This window comes from Tupaia chinensis, unplaced genomic scaffold (assembly GCF_000334495.1).
Source record: "Tupaia chinensis unplaced genomic scaffold, TupChi_1.0 Scaffold139757_1, whole genome shotgun sequence".
Lineage (NCBI taxonomy): Eukaryota > Metazoa > Chordata > Mammalia > Scandentia > Tupaiidae > Tupaia > Tupaia belangeri.
The window spans coordinates 1,861,127-1,879,649 of NW_006199637.1; the positions used below are offsets into that span (position 1 = coordinate 1,861,127).

Consider the following 18,523-nt stretch of genomic DNA (forward strand, 5'->3'; position numbering starts at 1 on the left):
AACTAAAAAGCATATGCTGAATAAAAAAGAAACAGAACGGCCTCTCTAGTACAATGACATTTCAGTAAATTAAAAACCAGTACACATGCAGGGACCAGCAGTTGGCATAATGGCTATGTCACTGGACTCCCACATAGTCGATCGTGGTTCGAGCCCCCGACCTGGTGGTTTAAATTCCCACCAGGCGTGTGTGCATGCATGCCCAAGATCCCAAGAGGAGAATGGAGGAGAAGGGATTGTGGTGTGGCCATCCCCCCTAGGGGGTGATTTCTTGTTTTCTGTCTCTCCCTGTCTTTCTGGCAAGCGCACGTGCCCTTTAGCACAAAACCTCTCCAAATAAATAAATTAATTAAAATTTAAAGAAAAACAGTACACATGGAAAGCTGTGCTACTTATTTTAAAAGGGCAAAGGGCTATGTGGAGACATAGTGGGAATGCAACTGGACCCATATGAGGTGAGGAATTAGGGGTGTCCTGGACATCCCTAAGCATGTTGGGCACATGTACATATGTTCATGATCTGGACTAGATGAGACTGAGTGAGTGGAGCACAGCATGGATACCCTTCTGGGGCTACCCATCTCCTATTTCTTTTTCTTCTAATAAGGAAGAAATAAAAAATTAAAATTAAGATTAAAGGAATTCATAAATATTTAGGACAAACATCACACATTTATTAACATGGCTTCTCCAGAAGGGAGAGAGGGACTGGAAATGCAGATAAGCGAAAATAACAGACTGATGAAGTCAGTATGCTATAGGCAGAGAAGACTGGTTTTGAGCTCTCTGCTTGTAAGATCCAATATTACTAATTTAAGACACAGAAGTCCTGGTTTTGCTGATGTGGCATAAGCCCACTATGGCTCATCTCTCTTGCTGATTACAACTTAAAAATTCTGAACTCTTGCAGGTGAACAAAAGCAGATAAAATCAAAACCAGGAGAACTGACACACCTCCAGCGTTAGTTTCCCAGTTATGTTTTTTGCCTTTATGTGTGGTTTTGTCACAGGGTGGGCCTCACTTGCAGAGCAGCACAGGCAGCATAAGTTCCCATAGAAACATAATGTTTCTGGCCAGAGACATCAGAAAGAGAGATAACTATGCACCAAAGAGTGTGAGGAAACCTGCAGAAAGGCAGGCAAAGAAGGGGATATTATAATTCAGTGTATGAATCCAAACAAGCCAGAGTTACCCTGAGCAATGTATGTGTGGGGCATACCCAAACCAGCCTAGCAAAGACTTTGAAAACTGACATATGATCTGAACTAATGTGAAACCCAAACCAATGTACAAAAAAACTGGAGAGCTAAAGTGCAAGACCTGAAAAATCTACAAAAATCTCAGACTAGGCCTTGACCTATTCATGCATGGATGGGACAAGCCAAATCACCATAGCAAGAATAGAAGATATAAAAGAACGGAACTAAGATTCTAATGACTGCCAGCAGAATGCAAGACAGAACTTATGGTCTGAACCTAAACAGGTTGCCCACTAAAACAAAACCAGGAGCATTTCCCAGAAAAATATAACATGACTCACAGTCTATACAAAATAATACTCACAATGTTAAGGATAAATGCCAAAATTAGGCAACACACAAAGAACCAGGAAAATGTGTGCAATTCTTGAAGAAACAAATGATCAAAAGATACCCACTTCAAGATGATCCAGATGTTGGAATTATCAAACACTTTGAAGTAGCTATTATAGCTACTTATAAAGGAAAACACTTATGAAAAGAAGGAAAAAGTAGTCTTCATTAGCAGAGAAGCAGAAATCACAAAGAAAGAACCACGTTGAATTTTAAAACGGAAAACTACAGTATCTGAAATAAAAAACTCACTGGATGAGTTCAGCAGTATTATAGGATGGAAATGACAACAAAGAGTCTATGACCTTGGGCCAGCAGGTGATGCAATGGCCAAGCGCTGGACTCTCACATGACCAGCTACAGTTTGAGTCCCAGACCTAGCGGCTGGCTCGTTTGCGCTCTCTCTCTCTCTCTCTCTCTCTTTCTCTCTCTTTCTCTCTCTCTCTCTCTTTGGTGAGTGCAAGTGTCCTATAGCAAAAATTAAATAGAAATAATAATAAAATTTAAAATATATATATATATTTTTTTTACAAAAAACTGTGACTTTGAAGATAGAGCAATAGATATTCTGATCTAAAGTACAAAGAGGGAAAAAGCAGTCAACAGAGCCTAGGCAACCTGTGCATCAGTATCAAAAGTTCTAATTTGAATGCAGTTGCAAGCCCAGAGGTGAAGAGAACAATACTGAGATAGAAAAATATGTTGGGAGGCCAGCAGGTGGTGTGGTGGTTAAAGGCACTGGACTCTCACATGGCCAACTAGGGTTTAAGCCCCAGACCTGGCAGCTTGCTTTCTCACTTTCTCTCTCTTTCTCTCTCTGTCCTTCTCTGGTCAAATTAAAATAAATAAGTAAATAAATAAAGTTAAATAAAGTAATTCTTAAAAAAAAGAAAAATACATCAAAAAAAGGGTGAAAAATTCCCCAAATTTGGTAAAAGACATAAATTAATAGATTCAAAGAGTTCAACTAACCCAAAGAAAAATATACCTAGACACATCATAATAACAATATTCAAAATAGAAGGGACCAGCAGTTAGCGTAATGGCTATGTCGCTGGACTCCCATGTAGTCAACTGTGGTTCGAGTCCCAGACCTGGTGACTTAAAACTCATGCCAGGCGCGTATGCGTGTTCCCGAGAGGAGAATGGCGGAGAAAGGACTGCAGCATGTCCATGCCCCCTGGGGAGTGATTTCTCACCTTCTCTGTTTCTCTCTGTCTTTCTGGTGAGCGCATGCGCCCTATAGCAAAAACATCTCAAAGAAAAAAAAAATTCAAAATCGAAGATTAAAAAAAATCTAGGTCTAGTCACTATTACATAGCAGTAATATAATTGCTCAGTAAGGCTGGAAGCCATAAGGCCAAGTGCAGATTTCAATCCCTGGATCAGCCTAAATACATGCCAAGTGCATAAGGCTGCCCAGAGTTCTGACAAGATGGAAATGAAAAAGTGCATCATGCCATGTTAAGGGTACTTTCCTTTCTCTTTAAAAAAAACTTTCATGTTTCACAGGTGCACTCTCTATTGTTTAAAAAAAAAAAAAAGAGAGAGAAAGTAGCTTCCCTGACACATTACAGAAAAAAGTAATTCAAGTGATCATGAATTCTTCAAAAACCAGATGCCAGGGACCAGCAGTTAGTGTAATGGTTATGTCGCTGGACTCCCATGTAGTCAACTGTGGTTTGTGTCCCAGACCCGGTGGTTTAAACTCACGCCGGGCGCGTGTGCGTGTGTGCCCAAGACCCCAAGAGGAGAATGGAGGAGAGGGAATTATGGCATGGCCATCCCCCCTGGGGAGTGATTTCTTACTTTCTGTCTCTCTGTCTCTCTCTGTCTGGCAAGCGCACGCGCCCTATAGCAAAAACCTCTTAAAAAAAAAAAAAAAAAAAACCAGAGGCCAGAAGACAGTGCAACAATATCTTTAAAATTCTGAGAGAAAGGATTTATCAATTCAGAATTCTATACCCAGTGAAAATATCCTTCAGGAGTATTTCTTCAGAGGTAACATTAAGAAAACTGTCAGTAGATTTGCTCTGTAAGAAATAAAAAAAAAGAAGTTATTCCAGCAGAAGAAAAATTATACCAGGAAGAAACCTGGAGATTTTTTGTTTTAGTTTTGTTTTTTTTTTTTTTGGAGAGGTTTTTGCCATAGGGCGTGTACACTCACCAGAAAGACAGAAAAAACAGAGAAACAGAAAGTAAGAAATCATTCCCTAGTTGGGGCTGGCCCACCACAATTCCTTCTCCTCCATTGCCCTCTAGGGATCTTGGGCATGCATGCACATGCGCGTGGCATTGAGTTTAAGCCACCAGGTCCGGGACTCGAACCGTGTCGACTACATGGAAGTCCAGCGACATAGCCATTATGCCAATTGCTAGTCCCGCTTTTTGGTTTTTTTAAGAGTTTTTTTTTTTGCCTTAGGGCACATGTGCTTGCTGGAGAGAGACAAGAGACAGAGACAATGAGAGGGAAAGTGAGAATTCATCCCCGGGGGAATGACCACACTGCAATCCCTTCGCCTCCATTCTCCTCCCAGGACCTTGGCCATGCATGCACACATGAACACATAAGCGTGCACATGCCCGCCCAACCTGACTTTCAAGCCACTAGGTCCATGACTGGAACCACAGTCAGTCATGTGGGAGTCCAGAGACATAACTGCTATGCCATCTGCTGGCCCCAAAACCTGGAGTTTTAAGAATGAAGATGAGCAACAGAAATGGTAAATAGCTGGGTAAATTTTAAAAAGGAGGTCTAGGGCCAGCAGGTGGCATGGTAATTAGGTTGCTGGACTCCCATGTAACCAACTGTAGTTCGAGTCCCAGATCTGGCAGCTCACTCGTGCTCTCTCTATCAAATTAAATGATAATAGAGAAGATGACTCCTCCGTTGCTGCTGAGAACTACTCATTTGTTGTTTCTTGCTTTTTAAAAAGAAAATAATTTTTTTTCTTCTTCTTCTGTTTTCTTATTCTTTTTCTTTTACATCATCATTTTGGTCCTCAATCTTCATTCACTGAGAGTCTGGATGGATCTAAGGGAACCATAGCCAAACATCCAAATACTATTAGGGTTAACATATTCCTCAATACCCACTGAATCTGCTACACAAAGGGATAAGAACAGAATGGCAAAGAGATTGCAGATCACCTCCTCCTGCATGCTCCTGAACATTCAGATTGAACTTCAAGAATTAGAAAGAAATGCACCATTCATCAGACAACTAGAAATCACCACAGAGTCACAAGAAATATGGGAAAGCAACAAAATATCTCTACTCCAAGGGAAAAAGAATAACTCCTCTTCATCCACAGACAGTTCAATGGAAATCATGAAAATGTCTGATAAAGAATTTAGAATATTCATAGTGATAAAGTTAACTGAGATGCAAGAGAAGAAAGAGAATGAACTCCAGAAAAGGCAGGAGAATAGAGCTAAGGAATTCCAGGAGGTGAGGAAGTTCTTGCACGATCTGACAGAGGAAATACATACCATAGAAAAGAATCAAACAGAACCAGCAGTTAGCGTAATGGCTATGTCGCTGGACTCCCACATAGTCGACCGTAGTTCGTGTCCCGACCCGGTGGCTTAAAACTCACGCCGGGCGCGTGTGCGTGCGTGCCCAAGATCCCGAGAGGAGAATGGAGGAGAAGGGATTGCGGCGTGACCATCCCCCCTGGGGGGTGATTTCTCGCTTTCTGTCTCTATGTCTTTCTCTGTCTGTCTGGCGAGCGCACGCACCCTACACTGAAAATCTCTCCAAAAAGAAAAAAAAAAAAAAGAAAAGAATCAAACAGAACTGTTGGAGATGAAGGCTATAATACAGGAAATCAAAACCTCCCTCGAAAGTATTAAAAGCAGACTAGATCTTACAGAAGATCGAATCTCAGATGTAGAAAACAGAATTGCTGGCCTAAAAAAAATCTACCACAAAGACTGAGAAAATTGTCCAAAAAAAAGAGAATAATATATGAGAAATACTGGATACCAACAAACGTCCAAACATCTGGACATTGGAATCTCAGAAGGTGAAGAGACTAATAAGGATATTGATAATCTATTCCAGGAAATCCTGGAAGAAAACTTTTCAAACCTAGAGAGGCATTCAAAGATCCAGACCCAAGAAGTACATAGGACCCCAAACAGAAACAACCCAAGAAGATCTTCTCCAAGACACATTATAGCCAAATTGACCAAAACCACAGACAAAGACAAGGTACTCAGACCGGAAAGAAAGAAAGAAACGACAAGGCGCTGGATATTCCCACATGGCTGGCCATGGTTTGAGTCCTGGACCTGGTGGCTTGCTTTCTCACTTTCTATCTCTCTCTGTCTGTCTCTGGTCAAATTAAAATAAATGAATGAACAAATAAAAATAAATAAATCATTAAAAAAAAAAGTAGTAGGTAACTTGTTCTTCAGGGTAACAGCAGAACTCTCATCAGAAATAATGCGAACAAGGAAAGAATGGGAAAATATATTCAAAGTGTTGAGTGAGAAACAATTTCAACCAAGAATACTATACCTGGCAAGATTATCCTTCACGTGGGAAAAGACAAGAACATTCTCAGATAAACAAAACCTGAAAGAATTTACTGACACCAGACCAGTTCTCCAAGAAGTTCTGAAGGGAGTGCTATATCACAAAAACTAAAGTCAGACACACAGAAATAAGAGTTTATAAACACCTAAGGAAAGGGCCAGATTAATGGTGGGGACAAGTCCAGAGTTGAATATTATCTTCCAGACTTTAAATGGAAAGCTTGGACCACAACAGAAGTTAGATTAAATACACGAGATTGAACTGATAAAATAGAATTTTATGGCTTTTGACTAAAACAATACTGATCTTTTTCTATGCTTTGTAGTCCAGAGATAAAGATTTTTTTTTTTCTCTTGAATTGCTGAAAGATCCAGGTAACTACTATCTGAACAGAATCCTAACCTGCTTCCTGGCTTTAAGTCTTGAGTAAAGTTATCTTAACATTTTTTTTTTAATTTGATTTATTAAAACTAAAACTGCCTTTCTTGAAATTAAAAAATATTTTTAAAAATACCTATTTAATGACCACAGTAAGCTATATAGCCTCAGCCAAGTGCTATTTTGTAGTATATTCAATCTACTCACAGTTTTATGCCTAAAGTCAAACATTTGTTCACAGATATTTATGTATCAGCTGAACTTGCTATTGAACGTAGTTAGATCGGGGACCAGTAGGTGGTGTGGTGGCTAAGGCGCTGGACATTCCCACATGGTCGACCATGGTTTGAGTCCTGGACCTGGTGGCTTGCTTTCTCACTTTCTATCTCTCTCTGTCTCTCTCTGGTCAAATTAAAATAAATGAATGAACAAATAAAAATAAATAAATCATTAAAAAAAAAGAAAGTAGTTAGATCAATTAAGATATTTTGTGAATAAATTTTAAAAATTTAGAGCATAGCCAAGATATGTAGATAAATTAAAATGGGACACTAGACATTCATATAATCTAAAAGAAATAATTAAGGCTCAAATCCAACGTACCAATAATTAATTAAATGTTTATGGCCTAAACACTCCAGCTAAATGTCAGAGATTGAAGGGCCAGCAGGTAACAGGGTGGATAAGACACAGGACTCCCACATAGCCAACCACAGTTCAAGTCCTAGACCTGATGGCTTGCTTTCTCACTTTCCCTCTCTGGTCAAATTAAAAAATAATAATAATAAATAAAATTAAATAATTTTTTTTAAAAAGTCAGAGATTGAAAGAGTAAATAAAAGGAAATACTCAGGGCCGGCAGGTGGCGTAGTGTTAAAGGCACTGAATTCCCCCATGGCCAACCATGGTTTAAGTCACTGACCCGGCAGCTTTTTTTTCTCTTATCTCTCTCTATACATACATACATACATACATACATATGTGTGTGTGTATGTACATATATAAATGAAAAATAATGATAATAAATAAAATGATTCTTTGAAGAAAAAAAAAGCAATACCCTGCTAAAAATAAAGAGATTTCAAATAGTTTGTGGAAACGAGAGAATTAAAGTACAAGTTTATGGGGGCCGGCAGGTGGAGTGGTAGTTAAGGTGCTGGATTACCATGTGGCCAACCGCAGTTCAAGTCCCAGATGTGACAGCTTGCTTTCTCACTTTCCCTCTCTCTATGGTCAACTAAAATAATAAATAAAATTAAGTAAATCTTTTTAAAAATTCTAAAATAAAAAAACTGCATGTTCACTTTGGTGCAAAAAATTTTTGAAATCCATTAATATGCATTTCCATAAACTTTTTGAGACTCCTCATACTACTTAAAAGAAGTACAGTCTATACATAGATGCAGGTTGAAATTAATAATAAAAAAGTCACGTAATCAGCAAACATATGAATATCAGATAAAACAGACTTCAAGACAAAGATTACTGCCAGAGATAAAAAGAGAGACTTCAAAATAACAAAAGTGTCAAATCATCAGGAAGACAATTATCCATTGTATATGCCTAATAATAGAGTTTCAAAGCACACAAAGTAAAAACTGACAGAATTAAGGGGAACAGACAATTTTACAGGACAAGTAGAAAAAAAATTTTTTGGAGAGGTTTTTTGCTATAGGGCGCGTGCGCTCGCCAGACAGACAGAGACAGAGAGACAGAAAGCAAGAAATCACCCCCTGGGGGGATGGCCATGCCACAATCCCTTCTCCTCCATTCTCCTCTCAGGATCTTAGACACGAACGCACACGTGCCCGGCATGAGTTTAAGCCACCAGGTCTGGGACTCGAACCACAGTCAACTACATGGGAGTCCAGCGACATAGCCATTATACTAACTGCTGGTCCCAATGGATCTTTTTTTTAGTGCACACATGTACATGAGGAATGAGAAGCACCTTTGACAGGGTCTCATCACGCCACAATCTCCCTTTTCCAGACCTCCAGCTCCTCAGGATCTCGGGCACCCACATACACGTTCTGTATGTTTTCGGGTAGACCTGATGATCCAAACCTGCAGCTGATCACGTGGCTCCAGCCTTGTAAGGCACTGCATTCTCACTGCAAAACTGCAGCTGGGCTCCAAATGATCTATAGATTCGTTATAATACCAATAGCAATGCTCCCCAAATGGCTCTATACAGTCACTATATATTACCAGTCAGAACTCAGCATGCTGCTTTTTTTTTTCCTAATAGAAAAGAGAGAGATGAGGGGAAGGGTACATGGAGGGAATAAAGAAAAAGGGGCAAGAGAGAGAGAAATGTGAGTTCAGGGCTGTAGAACCAGCCTATTTAGGTTAACCTTAGGTTAGACTGGAATTAAACCAAAGCCACACAATTCCCAACCCTTCCATGTGGTCCCAGCCTGCAGTGCGCAGTGTTCTAGCAGCATACCACCACACTGGGCCCTAATCTTCATATTTTAAAACAACTGCAATTATGCCTACGTGACCAAGGTACACATTGAAAACAAATGCTTTACTCACTTTCCTTAGATTTCATAAATATTCTTTATCTCATGAAGGAAAACATGTTTCTAGTTACGTTTTTTTCTTTCTATTGCTAGCATGCCTAGCCAGAAAGAGACAGCATCCTGTGTCCCAAATGGGATGTGGTCATGCTACAATTCTTCTCCATTTTCCCCTTCCCTTCTCTTAGAATTTTGGACACACACAGAACACACGCCTTATGTGTTGTTTTTTTTTTTTCTTTTTTCGGAGAGGCTTTTGCTATAGAGTGCGTGTACTCACCAGAAAGACAGAGACATAGAGACAGAAAGCGAGAAATCACCCTCCAGAGGGGATGGCCACGCTGCAATCCCTTCTCCTCCATCCTCCTCTCGGGATCTTGGGCACGCACGCACACACACCTGGTGTGAGTTTAAGCCACCGGGTCTGGGACTCAAACCGTGGTCGACTACGTGCGAGTCCAGTGACATAGCCATTACGCTAACTGCTGGTCCCACGCCATATGTGTTTTTCAAGTTGGCAAGAAGTTTGGGCTTGTGGAATCCTGCTCCCTTACCTAGGCAATAAGGCCAGCCCTTAAATTACTTTTTTTTTTTAAATTATTTTATTTTGGGCCAGCAGATGGCATGGTGGTAAAGGCGTTAGACACTCCCATACGGCCAACTACAGTCTGAAAATAAATATTTTATTTATTATTAATAATTTTAAATTTTCTACAGGGCACATGTGCTGACCAAAGAGAGAAAGTGAGAAAGCAATCTGCCAGGTTCAGGATGTGAAGGGCAGCCAGCCATGTGGGAGTCTGGCACCTTAACCACCACACCACCTGTTGGCCCTTCAAATACTTTCTTTAAAGAATTATTTTATTTAACTTTATTTATTTGTTTATTTTAGTTTGACCAGAGAGGGACAGAGTGAGTGAGTGAGTGAGTGAGTGAGAGAGAGAAAGTGAGAAAGCAAGTCGCCAGGTCTGGAACTCAAACCAAGGTCAGCGATGTGGGAATACAGTGCCCTTAACCACCATGCCACCTGCTGGCCTCTACCTTTTTTTTTTTTTTTTAAGAGATTTATGTGAGGTTAGCAGGTGGTGTGGTGGTTAAGGCTACTGGATTCTCACATGGCCAACTGCAGCTTGGGTCCTGGACCTGGCGGCTTGCTTTGTCACTTTCCCTCTCTCTCTCTCTCTCTTACTCTGTCCCTCTCTGGTCAAATTAAAATAAATATATAAAGTTAAATAAATACAATTCTTTTAAAGAGAGAGAGATTTTTGTTATAGGGTATGTGTGCTCACTGGAGAGACAGAGAGAGAGAAAGCAAGAAATCATCCCCCACCCCCCCCCCGGGGGAGGGAGGTGGTCACACAGCAATCCCTTCTCTTCCATTCTCCTCTTGGGATTTTGGACACATACCCTCACATGCCTGGCATGAGGTTTAAGCCTCCAGTCCAGGACCTGAACCATGGACAACTACATGGGAGTCCAGTGATGTAACCATTATGCCATCTGCTGGTCACTCCAATTACTATTTTTATTTATTTATTTTTTTTTTTTTTTGAGAGGTTTTTGCTACAGGGTGCATGCGCTTACCAGGGAGAGAGAGACAGAAACAGTGAAACAGAAAGCGGGAAATCATCCCCCAGCAGGGATGGCCATGCCACAATCCCTTCTCCTCCATTCTCCTCTCGGGATCTTGGGCATGCACGCACATGCGCCCAGTGTGAGTATAAGTCACCGGGTCCAGGACTCAAACCACGGTCGACTACATGGGAGTTCAGTGACATAGCCATTACACTAACTGCTGGTCCCTCCAATTACTTTTTATAGCTGATGATTCCAAGTCTATACTTCAAACCAGCTCTCATATAACGTCCAAACACATTTATGTTTGTTCCAAATGTTGCTCCTTATCCAGAAATTCCTAGCTCAGTAAATAACTCCAACATCCAACTGGTTGCCAAAGCCCGAAACCTACAAACAGCCTTTAATCCTTCCTCTTATTTGCCTATCAACTCTACTTATTATGACCTATGTATTCCCTATATATCATCCCCATTATATTCTTTATATATTGTTACCTACCACAGGCCACATTTTATTTCTCTCATTTTTTCAAAGAATTTATTTTATTACTATTATTTAAATTTACCTATAAGACAAGAGAGAGAGAAAGTGAGAAAGCAAGCTGCCAGCTTCAGGACTCGAACTGCAGTCAGCTATGTGGGATTGCAGCATCTCGACCACCACGCAACCTGCTGGTCCTTCTTTCTCTCTCTCTTAGGTCACTGTAATAGGCTCTGAACCAGTTTCCCAGCACCCTTCTGAACACATCCTTTTTTTTTTGGTTAAAGAATGATTTTATCTAACTTTATTTATTTATTTACTTATTTACTTTAATTTGACCAGACAAGGACAGAGTGAGAGAGAGAGGGAAAGTGAGAAAGCAAGCTGCCAGGTCCAGGACTCAAACTGTGGTCAGCCATGTAGAAGTCCAGCACCTTTAACCACCATGCCAACTGCTGGCCCTGGCCCTGCTAGAGTGATCTTTTAAAGAACAATATTGGCCATGGGAACCAGCAGTTAGCATAATGGCTATGTCACTGGACTCCCACATAGTCGACCACGGTTCGAGTCCCGGACCCGGTGGCTTAGAACTCACGCCGGGCACGTGTGCATGCATGCCCAAGATCCCGAGAGGAGAATGGAGGAGAAGGGATTGCAGCGTGACCATCCACCCTGGGGGGTGATTTCTCGCTTTCTGTCTCTATGTCTCTCTCTGTCTGGTGAGCGCAAGCGCCCTATAGCGAAAACCCCTCCAAAAAAAAAGAAAAAACAATATTGGCCACGTAATTCCCCTCATTTAAAACTCTTCCAGAATAAAATCAAAATATCTTAGCCACGAAAGACTCTCCATGATCTGGCCCCTTGCGATCTCTACATGACTGCCCGGCAATCCCTCATTCTCCATGCCATATATTGATAGAATTACTTTCTATCCCATTAACTTCCTCCTGTTCACATGTTGGTCTGTCTTCCGAAAAATCTTTTCTCCCTGGCTAACTCTTTCAAGTTTCCGCTCCAGAGTAACCAACTCCGGTAACCAAATTATCATTAAATTGGCTCCCAAATTATCATTCCCCTTTGTCAAAAAGGGGAATTTTATCAATTTTATCCCTTATATAAAACTCCATTTTTAAAAATATTTACTTATTTCACTTAATGTGTTGATCTACTTGCCTATTTCCCCTTTTACACTGCTAGTTCTGATTTTCAGTCTGTGTACCTAACCTACTACACAGCTAGCAGAGAGACATTTATTTAGTAAATGCCATCTGAATGAGTGAATCTCATGAATTTCTAGTTACTGGTAATCTTTTCTTTTATACTAGCCATGGAAAAACTTACCAAATTCAGTGTTCAAAATAATAAACTAATCTTACTGCCAAGCAGTTAAAAATAATTTCTTACAGCCATTTTTATCATCCTTCCCAAGTTCATCAATGTATTTATGAACACAAATTTGATGTCTAAAGAAATGTGGTACTTCCACTAAATCATGTTCCATTTTTATTATAATTCGTACTTTGTTTGCAAGCTAGATTTTTCTCCCCATGTAAGTTTAGGCCTGTACTGTTCAATCCAGTATGCACTAGCTACACGTAGGCTATTTAAATTTTAGCTAATTAAAATGAGAGACCAGCAGTTAGTGTGATGGCTATGTCACTGAACTCCCATGTAGCCAACCGCGGTTCGAGTCCTGGACCCCGTGGCTTTAAACTCATGCCAGGCATGTGTGTGTGCGTGCCCAAGATCCGGAGAGAAGAATGGAGGAGAAGGGATTGCAGCGTGGCCATCCCCCCTAGGGGTAATTTCTAGCTTTCTATCTTTCTGTCTGTCTGTGTCTCTCTGGCGAACGCACACGCCCTATAGCAAAAACCTCTCCAAAAAAAAATAAAGAAAGTTAAGGTGGGCAGAAGGTGGTCGTGGTGGTTAAGGGCACTGGACTCCCACATGGCCAATCGAGGTTCAAGTCCCAGGCCTGGCGACTTGCTTTCTCACTTTCCCTCCCTCTCTCCCTCTCTTTTTCTGTCCTTCTCTAGTGAAATTAAAATGAATGAAAAAAGTTAAATAATTCTTTTAAATTTTTTTATTTAAAATTCAGTTCCTCAGTAGCACTAGCCAGATTTCAAGTGCTCAAAAGTTATACTTGGTTAGTGGCTACGGTTCTAGACAGCGCGGAGACAACATTTTCAACATCATAGAAGTTCTACTGGAGAGCTGGCGACATAATTATAAAAGGACCTCAGCAAACCTCACTTACTTTTTAGCTCCCACGATCCTCGTGCTCCTCTGCTGCTTAAAGGACGTGGGTCCAGGAGTCTAGCAAATCACAAGCACACGAGTGAGTGCTAGAGAACCTCTGAATCTCGACCACAAAAAGACAAATCTCCCGTGCCCGCAAGAAATGAAGCTTTCCTGGCGCAGCTACCTCAAACAGAAGAAAGCAACACTTTTTAGGAAAAGCGATCTGCCCTCTCTTTTTACACTGTAAAGGTGGGTGACGATACCAAAGCCTTTACCTTCCCGTCTCAAAACCTTGTTCCAGACAGGGGCTCTAAACGGGTGGCGGAGAGAGAAGACAACGGACACGGGACACACTGGGGATGTAAAGGAAATAGAAGCTAAAAGCCATCTAGAGAGGAACTAAGTCCAAGGAAGTGGCAGACAGACAGCGGAAAGTGGGAAAAGATAACGGGGACAGGTGGATCTAGAAGGGTGGGGCCTACGATGGGCTCAGATAAAAGCAACTCTGAGCATGGGACAAAAGCGAGGGACCGCGTGTTCCGGGCTCGACAGCGCTCCCTCTAAATGATAACGGTCAAACCAAGAAACTCACGGCGGGTACTGCACCGAGTCTGGAAGACATCACTCCCTCTCCACGCCTAACAATTTCACCCAAGGGCTCCGGCCAGACCAACGCCACTTCCGCTCGGCTCGCCTCTCCCGGATGTGGACTCGGCGCCGCCTAGCCCCTTTCTGAGCGTCTACTTCCGCCTAGCATCTTCCGAGGGGGGCTGCGGCCGGGGTGAGTCACGTGACAAGCCACCCCTTCCCCCTTCCTCTGAGACTCCGCCCCCAGCATTGCGGCGTGAGACCTGGGAAATTGTGGGTGGGGTTTGGGACGAAGGGGCGTGGTTTGGGGCGTACACACACACACACACACACACACACACACACACACACACCGTAGTACTGTCTGCATCACTTTGCAAGACCCCTGTATCATTCCACCCTTCCCTCTTCACTCACCCCACAGTGCACTCAGAGGCACATGGAGATCAATTATTGCCCCTTTATTGATCTTAGAAAAATTACAATCCCATTCTTGTCCCTTCTTCCTCCCCAGGTAGAGACACGTGAAAACCCTTTCATTGTTGAGAGCGCAGGAATTGGAGACAATGGCTGAGCGGGAAAGAAGCCAGGAAAGGGCAGCTAAGGGAAGACTTGAGGGAGATAATAAATAATAGGGGCAAATCTCTCCTTGTCTACTGTTTTCAGGCCTCCAATCTTGCCCTGCTTTTGGGTTTTTTGGTTCGGTCCCTAGGAGACACATTTGAGTAATTGTTGAAATCTTTACACAAACTATGTCTGGGCCTCTCCCTATGGGAACTGTGCTTGCGTCTCTCCTTAGGGGTAGTGCAGTGGCTCTTCTCAGAAGGATTGAGCTGGCTCCTCTCAGAGTGACTGCGACGACTCCTCTCAGAGGGACTGCGACGACTCCTCTCAGAGGGACTGCGACGGCTCCTCTCAGAGGGACTGCGACGGCTCCTCTCAGAGGGACTGCGACGGCTCCTCTCAGAGGGACTGCGACGGCTCCTCTCAGAGGGACTGCGACGGCTCCTCTCAGAGGGACTGCGACGGCTCCTCTCAGAGGGACTGCGACGGCTCCTCTCAGAGGGACTGCGACGGCTCCTCTCAGAGGGACTGCGACGGCTCCTCTCAGAGGGACTGCGACGGCTCCTCTCAGAGGGACTGCGGTGGCTCCTCTCAGAATGACTGCAATGGATCCTCTCAGAGTGACGGTGTCGGTTCCCCTCAGAGGGACTGCGATGGATCCTCTCAGAGTGACTACATCGGTTCCCCTCAAAGGGACTGCAATGGAGCCTCTTAGAGTGACCGCATGGACTCTTCTCAGGGAGACTGTGATGGATCCTCTCAGAATGACTGCATCGGTTCCCCTCAGAGGGACTGCGATGGATCCTCTCAGAGTGACTGAGTCGGTTCCCCTCAGAGGGACTGCGATGGATCCTCTTAGAGTGTCTGCGTCGGTTCCCCTCAGAGGGACTGGGATGGATCCTCTCAGAGTGTCTGTGTCGGTTCCCCTCAGAGGGACTGCGATGGATCCTCTCAGAGTGTCTACGTCTGTTCCCCTCAGTGGGACAATGGAGCCTCTCAGAGTGACGTAGATTCCTCTCAGAGGGACTATGGAGGGTTCTCTCAGTAGTACTGTTATGGGTTCTCTCATGAATGCTGCGAGCGTTCCTCTCAGAGAACCTGTACTGCCTCAGTTCAGAGGGACTGTGATGTCTCCTCTCTGAAGGACTTTGACGTTTATTCTTCAAGGGACTTCGATGGCTTCTCTCAGGGGGACTGCATTGACTTCTTTCTGGGGGACTGTGACATCTCCTCTCAGAAGGACTGCGATGGCTCCTCTCAGAGAGACTGTGAAGAGTTCTCTCTGAGGGACTACGATGCTTTCTCCCAGAGGGACTGTGATGCCTCCTCTCAGAGAGGCTACGAAGGGTTCTCCGAGAGGGACTGCGATGGCTCCTCTCAGAGGGACTGAGATGGCTCCTCTCAGAAGGACTATGATGGCTTCTCTCAGAGGTATTATGTGGGGTTCTTTCCCTCTGGAAGCTGTGGTGGTTTTGCCCTTTGCATGTGAGTTTCTCTTTAAGGTGACTATGCAAAGTTCTCTTCATAGGGAAAACAGATTGGATTCTCCCTCCAGGCTGAACTCTGGTTCCTGGTTTGGTCAAGTGCTTGGACCTTTGACTGGAGATTTCATCTCTGTAGAAGTTTTTTTTTGTTCTGCTGCTACTGTTATTTTGCACTGTAGCCAAAGGCTGCCTGATTGAGGTAGAATGGGGAGTGATACCTCTTTGGGAAACAGTGGGCTTGGGCAGTTGGAGAGGTCTGGATTGGAAAGAGCTCTCTCTTTTTGGCTGTTGAGCTGATCTGTGTTGGTCTATTCCTCCCCACAATATGTCCTTCTGCTTAGTGGTTAGGCCTGTTGACCTTAACTTGACAACTGGCATCTTGTCTCTTTTGGTATTTCTTGGTAATCCATGGTCCCTGACTTTTTGTTTTGGATGATAATTTTTACTAGACCACAAATTGTCTGGCCTTGTCCTGTTCTCAGGCTTCTGCCCAACAAAAGCTATAATTCTGTATGCTGTTTGGAATGCTTGCTTTAGGCCCTGAAAAAGCAGTTGCATAAACTTTGGTTGGGAGGATTTCTTAGGCTGTCTTTTAAAAGAAATACTTGTCTGAGCTGCTCCAATCTTCTTTTTTCTTATTTTGGATGGTAATTCCCTAGAGGGACCTCGTATTATGGTTTTACTATTTGTATAAGACTTTATGCTTTGTGTTCTAAGTTGCTTGGTGATTCTCTTCTTTGAATATTTTGAATCAAAGGCTTTTTTGGTTCTTACTTTCACCCACTTTTCACCCTGATTGCTATCCGTGTCACTCTCTGGTAGAGAGTGAAGTTGAGTGAATTCATAGTGCCCAGGCTCTCCAATTTCTGAATTTCCTACTAGGTCAGAGCTGCCATGTTGCTTTTGCGTAATGTGGACTTGTACAGAAGCAGGAGACTGGGAAGACCGAGACTGGACACCTATTGTGGGTGCAGGATTCTTGAAAGCTCGAGTATACATGTTGGGTTTCCTTTGTGATTGTGATATAGAGCTCCTTGGCATGACAGGCTGAGATGGCTCCTCTCAGAAGGACTATGATGGCTTCTCTCAGAGGTATTATGTGGGGTTCTTTCCCTCTGGAAGCTGTGGTGGTTTTGCCCTTTGCATGTGAGTTTCTCTTTAAGGTGACTATGCAAAGTTCTCTTCATAGGGAAAACAGATTGGATTCTCCCTCCAGGCTGAACTCTGGTTCCTGGTTTGGTCAAGTGCTTGGACCTTTGACTGGAGATTTCATCTCTGTAGAAGTTTTTTTTTGTTCTGCTGCTACTGTTATTTTGCACTGTAGCCAAAGGCTGCCTGATTGAGGTAGAATGGGGAGTGATACCTCTTTGGGAAACAGTGGGCTTGGGCAGTTGGAGAGGTCTGGATTGGAAAGAGCTCTCTCTTTTTGGCTGTTGAGCTGATCTGTGTTGGTCTATTCCTCCCCACAATATGTCCTTCTGCTTAGTGGTTAGGCCTGTTGACCTTAACTTGACAACTGGCATCTTGTCTCTTTTGGTATTTCTTGGTAATCCATGGTCCCTGACTTTTTGTTTTGGATGATAATTTTTACTAGACCACAAATTGTCTGGCCTTGTCCTGTTCTCAGGCTTCTGCCCAACAAAAGCTATAATTCTGTATGCTGTTTGGAATGCTTGCTTTAGGCCCTGAAAAAGCAGTTGCATAAACTTTGGTTGGGAGGATTTCTTAGGCTGTCTTTTAAAAGAAATACTTGTCTGAGCTGCTCCAATCTTCTTTTTTCTTATTTTGGATGGTAATTCCCTAGAGGGACCTCGTATTATGGTTTTACTATTTGTATAAGACTTTATGCTTTGTGTTCTAAGTTGCTTGGTGATTCTCTTCTTTGAATATTTTGAATCAAAGGCTTTTTTGGTTCTTACTTTCACCCACTTTTCACCCTGATTGCTATCCGTGTCACTCTCTGGTAGAGAGTGAAGTTGAGTGAATTCATAGTGCCCAGGCTCTCCAATTTCTGAATTTCCTACTAGGTCAGAGCTGCCATGTTGCTTTTGCGTAATGTGGACTTGTACAGAAGCAGGAGACTGGGAAGACCGAGACTGGACACCTATTGTGGGTGCAGGATTCTTGAAAGCTCGAGTATACATGTTGGGTTTCCTTTGTGATTGTGATATAGAGCTCCTTGGCATGACAGGTCTGTCTCTTCTAGGATTCTTTGAAACTTGGGGTCTTTTCCCAGTCCGCAATCTAAAGCCAAGATGCAACCGGATCTCACCATTGCCTTCTGGAGTGCTTACAAGGTGGAGCTGTGGGTAGATTAGAAGATAAGGCCCAAATGTGGCTGGTAATTTATGACAGCAATTAAATCCTGAGCAGCGGCCACACTGTAGGCAGACAGGGTATTTTAGGACCAGACCTGAAGCTAGAGGTGGAGGCACGTTGGGGGGTATTTGACTCCTTAACAGTTTTGCTGCTATTTTAAACTGCAGATCTTGTAGCAATTGGAACTGTTCTGATAAATCAGTCTTGGCCTGGGAAAGATAACTTGGCTT

At 42.9% G+C, this 18,523-nt stretch overlaps 2 protein-coding genes across 7 annotated transcripts in view; both read right to left on the reverse strand.

The window, feature by feature from the left end:
- ZNF512 (zinc finger protein 512) overlaps positions 1 to 14,079 on the reverse strand; it is a 36,292-nt gene extending 22,213 nt beyond the window's left edge. For 2 of the 6 annotated variants that reach the window (XR_003546788.1, XM_027765773.1), the window contains exons 1-2: positions 13,931 to 14,079; positions 13,355 to 13,413 (exon numbers count right to left, since the gene is read on the reverse strand). Coding sequence is in view for 5 of the 6 variants with exons in the window: in XM_027765773.1 (XP_027621574.1) it covers positions 13,355 to 13,413; positions 13,931 to 13,960 (89 nt within the window). In the remaining variant the exon portion in view is untranslated. Of the gene's footprint in view, positions 1 to 13,354; positions 13,519 to 13,930 lie in introns of all 6 variants that reach the window. The other 4 variants (XM_006162140.3, XM_006162142.3, XM_014593133.2 and 1 more) reach the window with 3 other exon arrangements.
- A 307-nt stretch (positions 14,080 to 14,386) lies between these two features.
- Positions 14,387 to 18,523, reverse strand: part of SPATA31H1 (SPATA31 subfamily H member 1) — a 20,321-nt gene continuing 16,184 nt past the window's right edge. The window contains exons 4-5 of the mRNA XM_014593138.2: positions 17,027 to 18,523; positions 14,387 to 15,881 (exon numbers count right to left, since the gene is read on the reverse strand). Of these exons, the coding sequence (XP_014448624.2) occupies positions 14,589 to 15,881; positions 17,027 to 18,523 (2,790 nt within the window). The 3' untranslated portion in view covers positions 14,387 to 14,588. The remainder of the gene's footprint in view (positions 15,882 to 17,026) is intronic.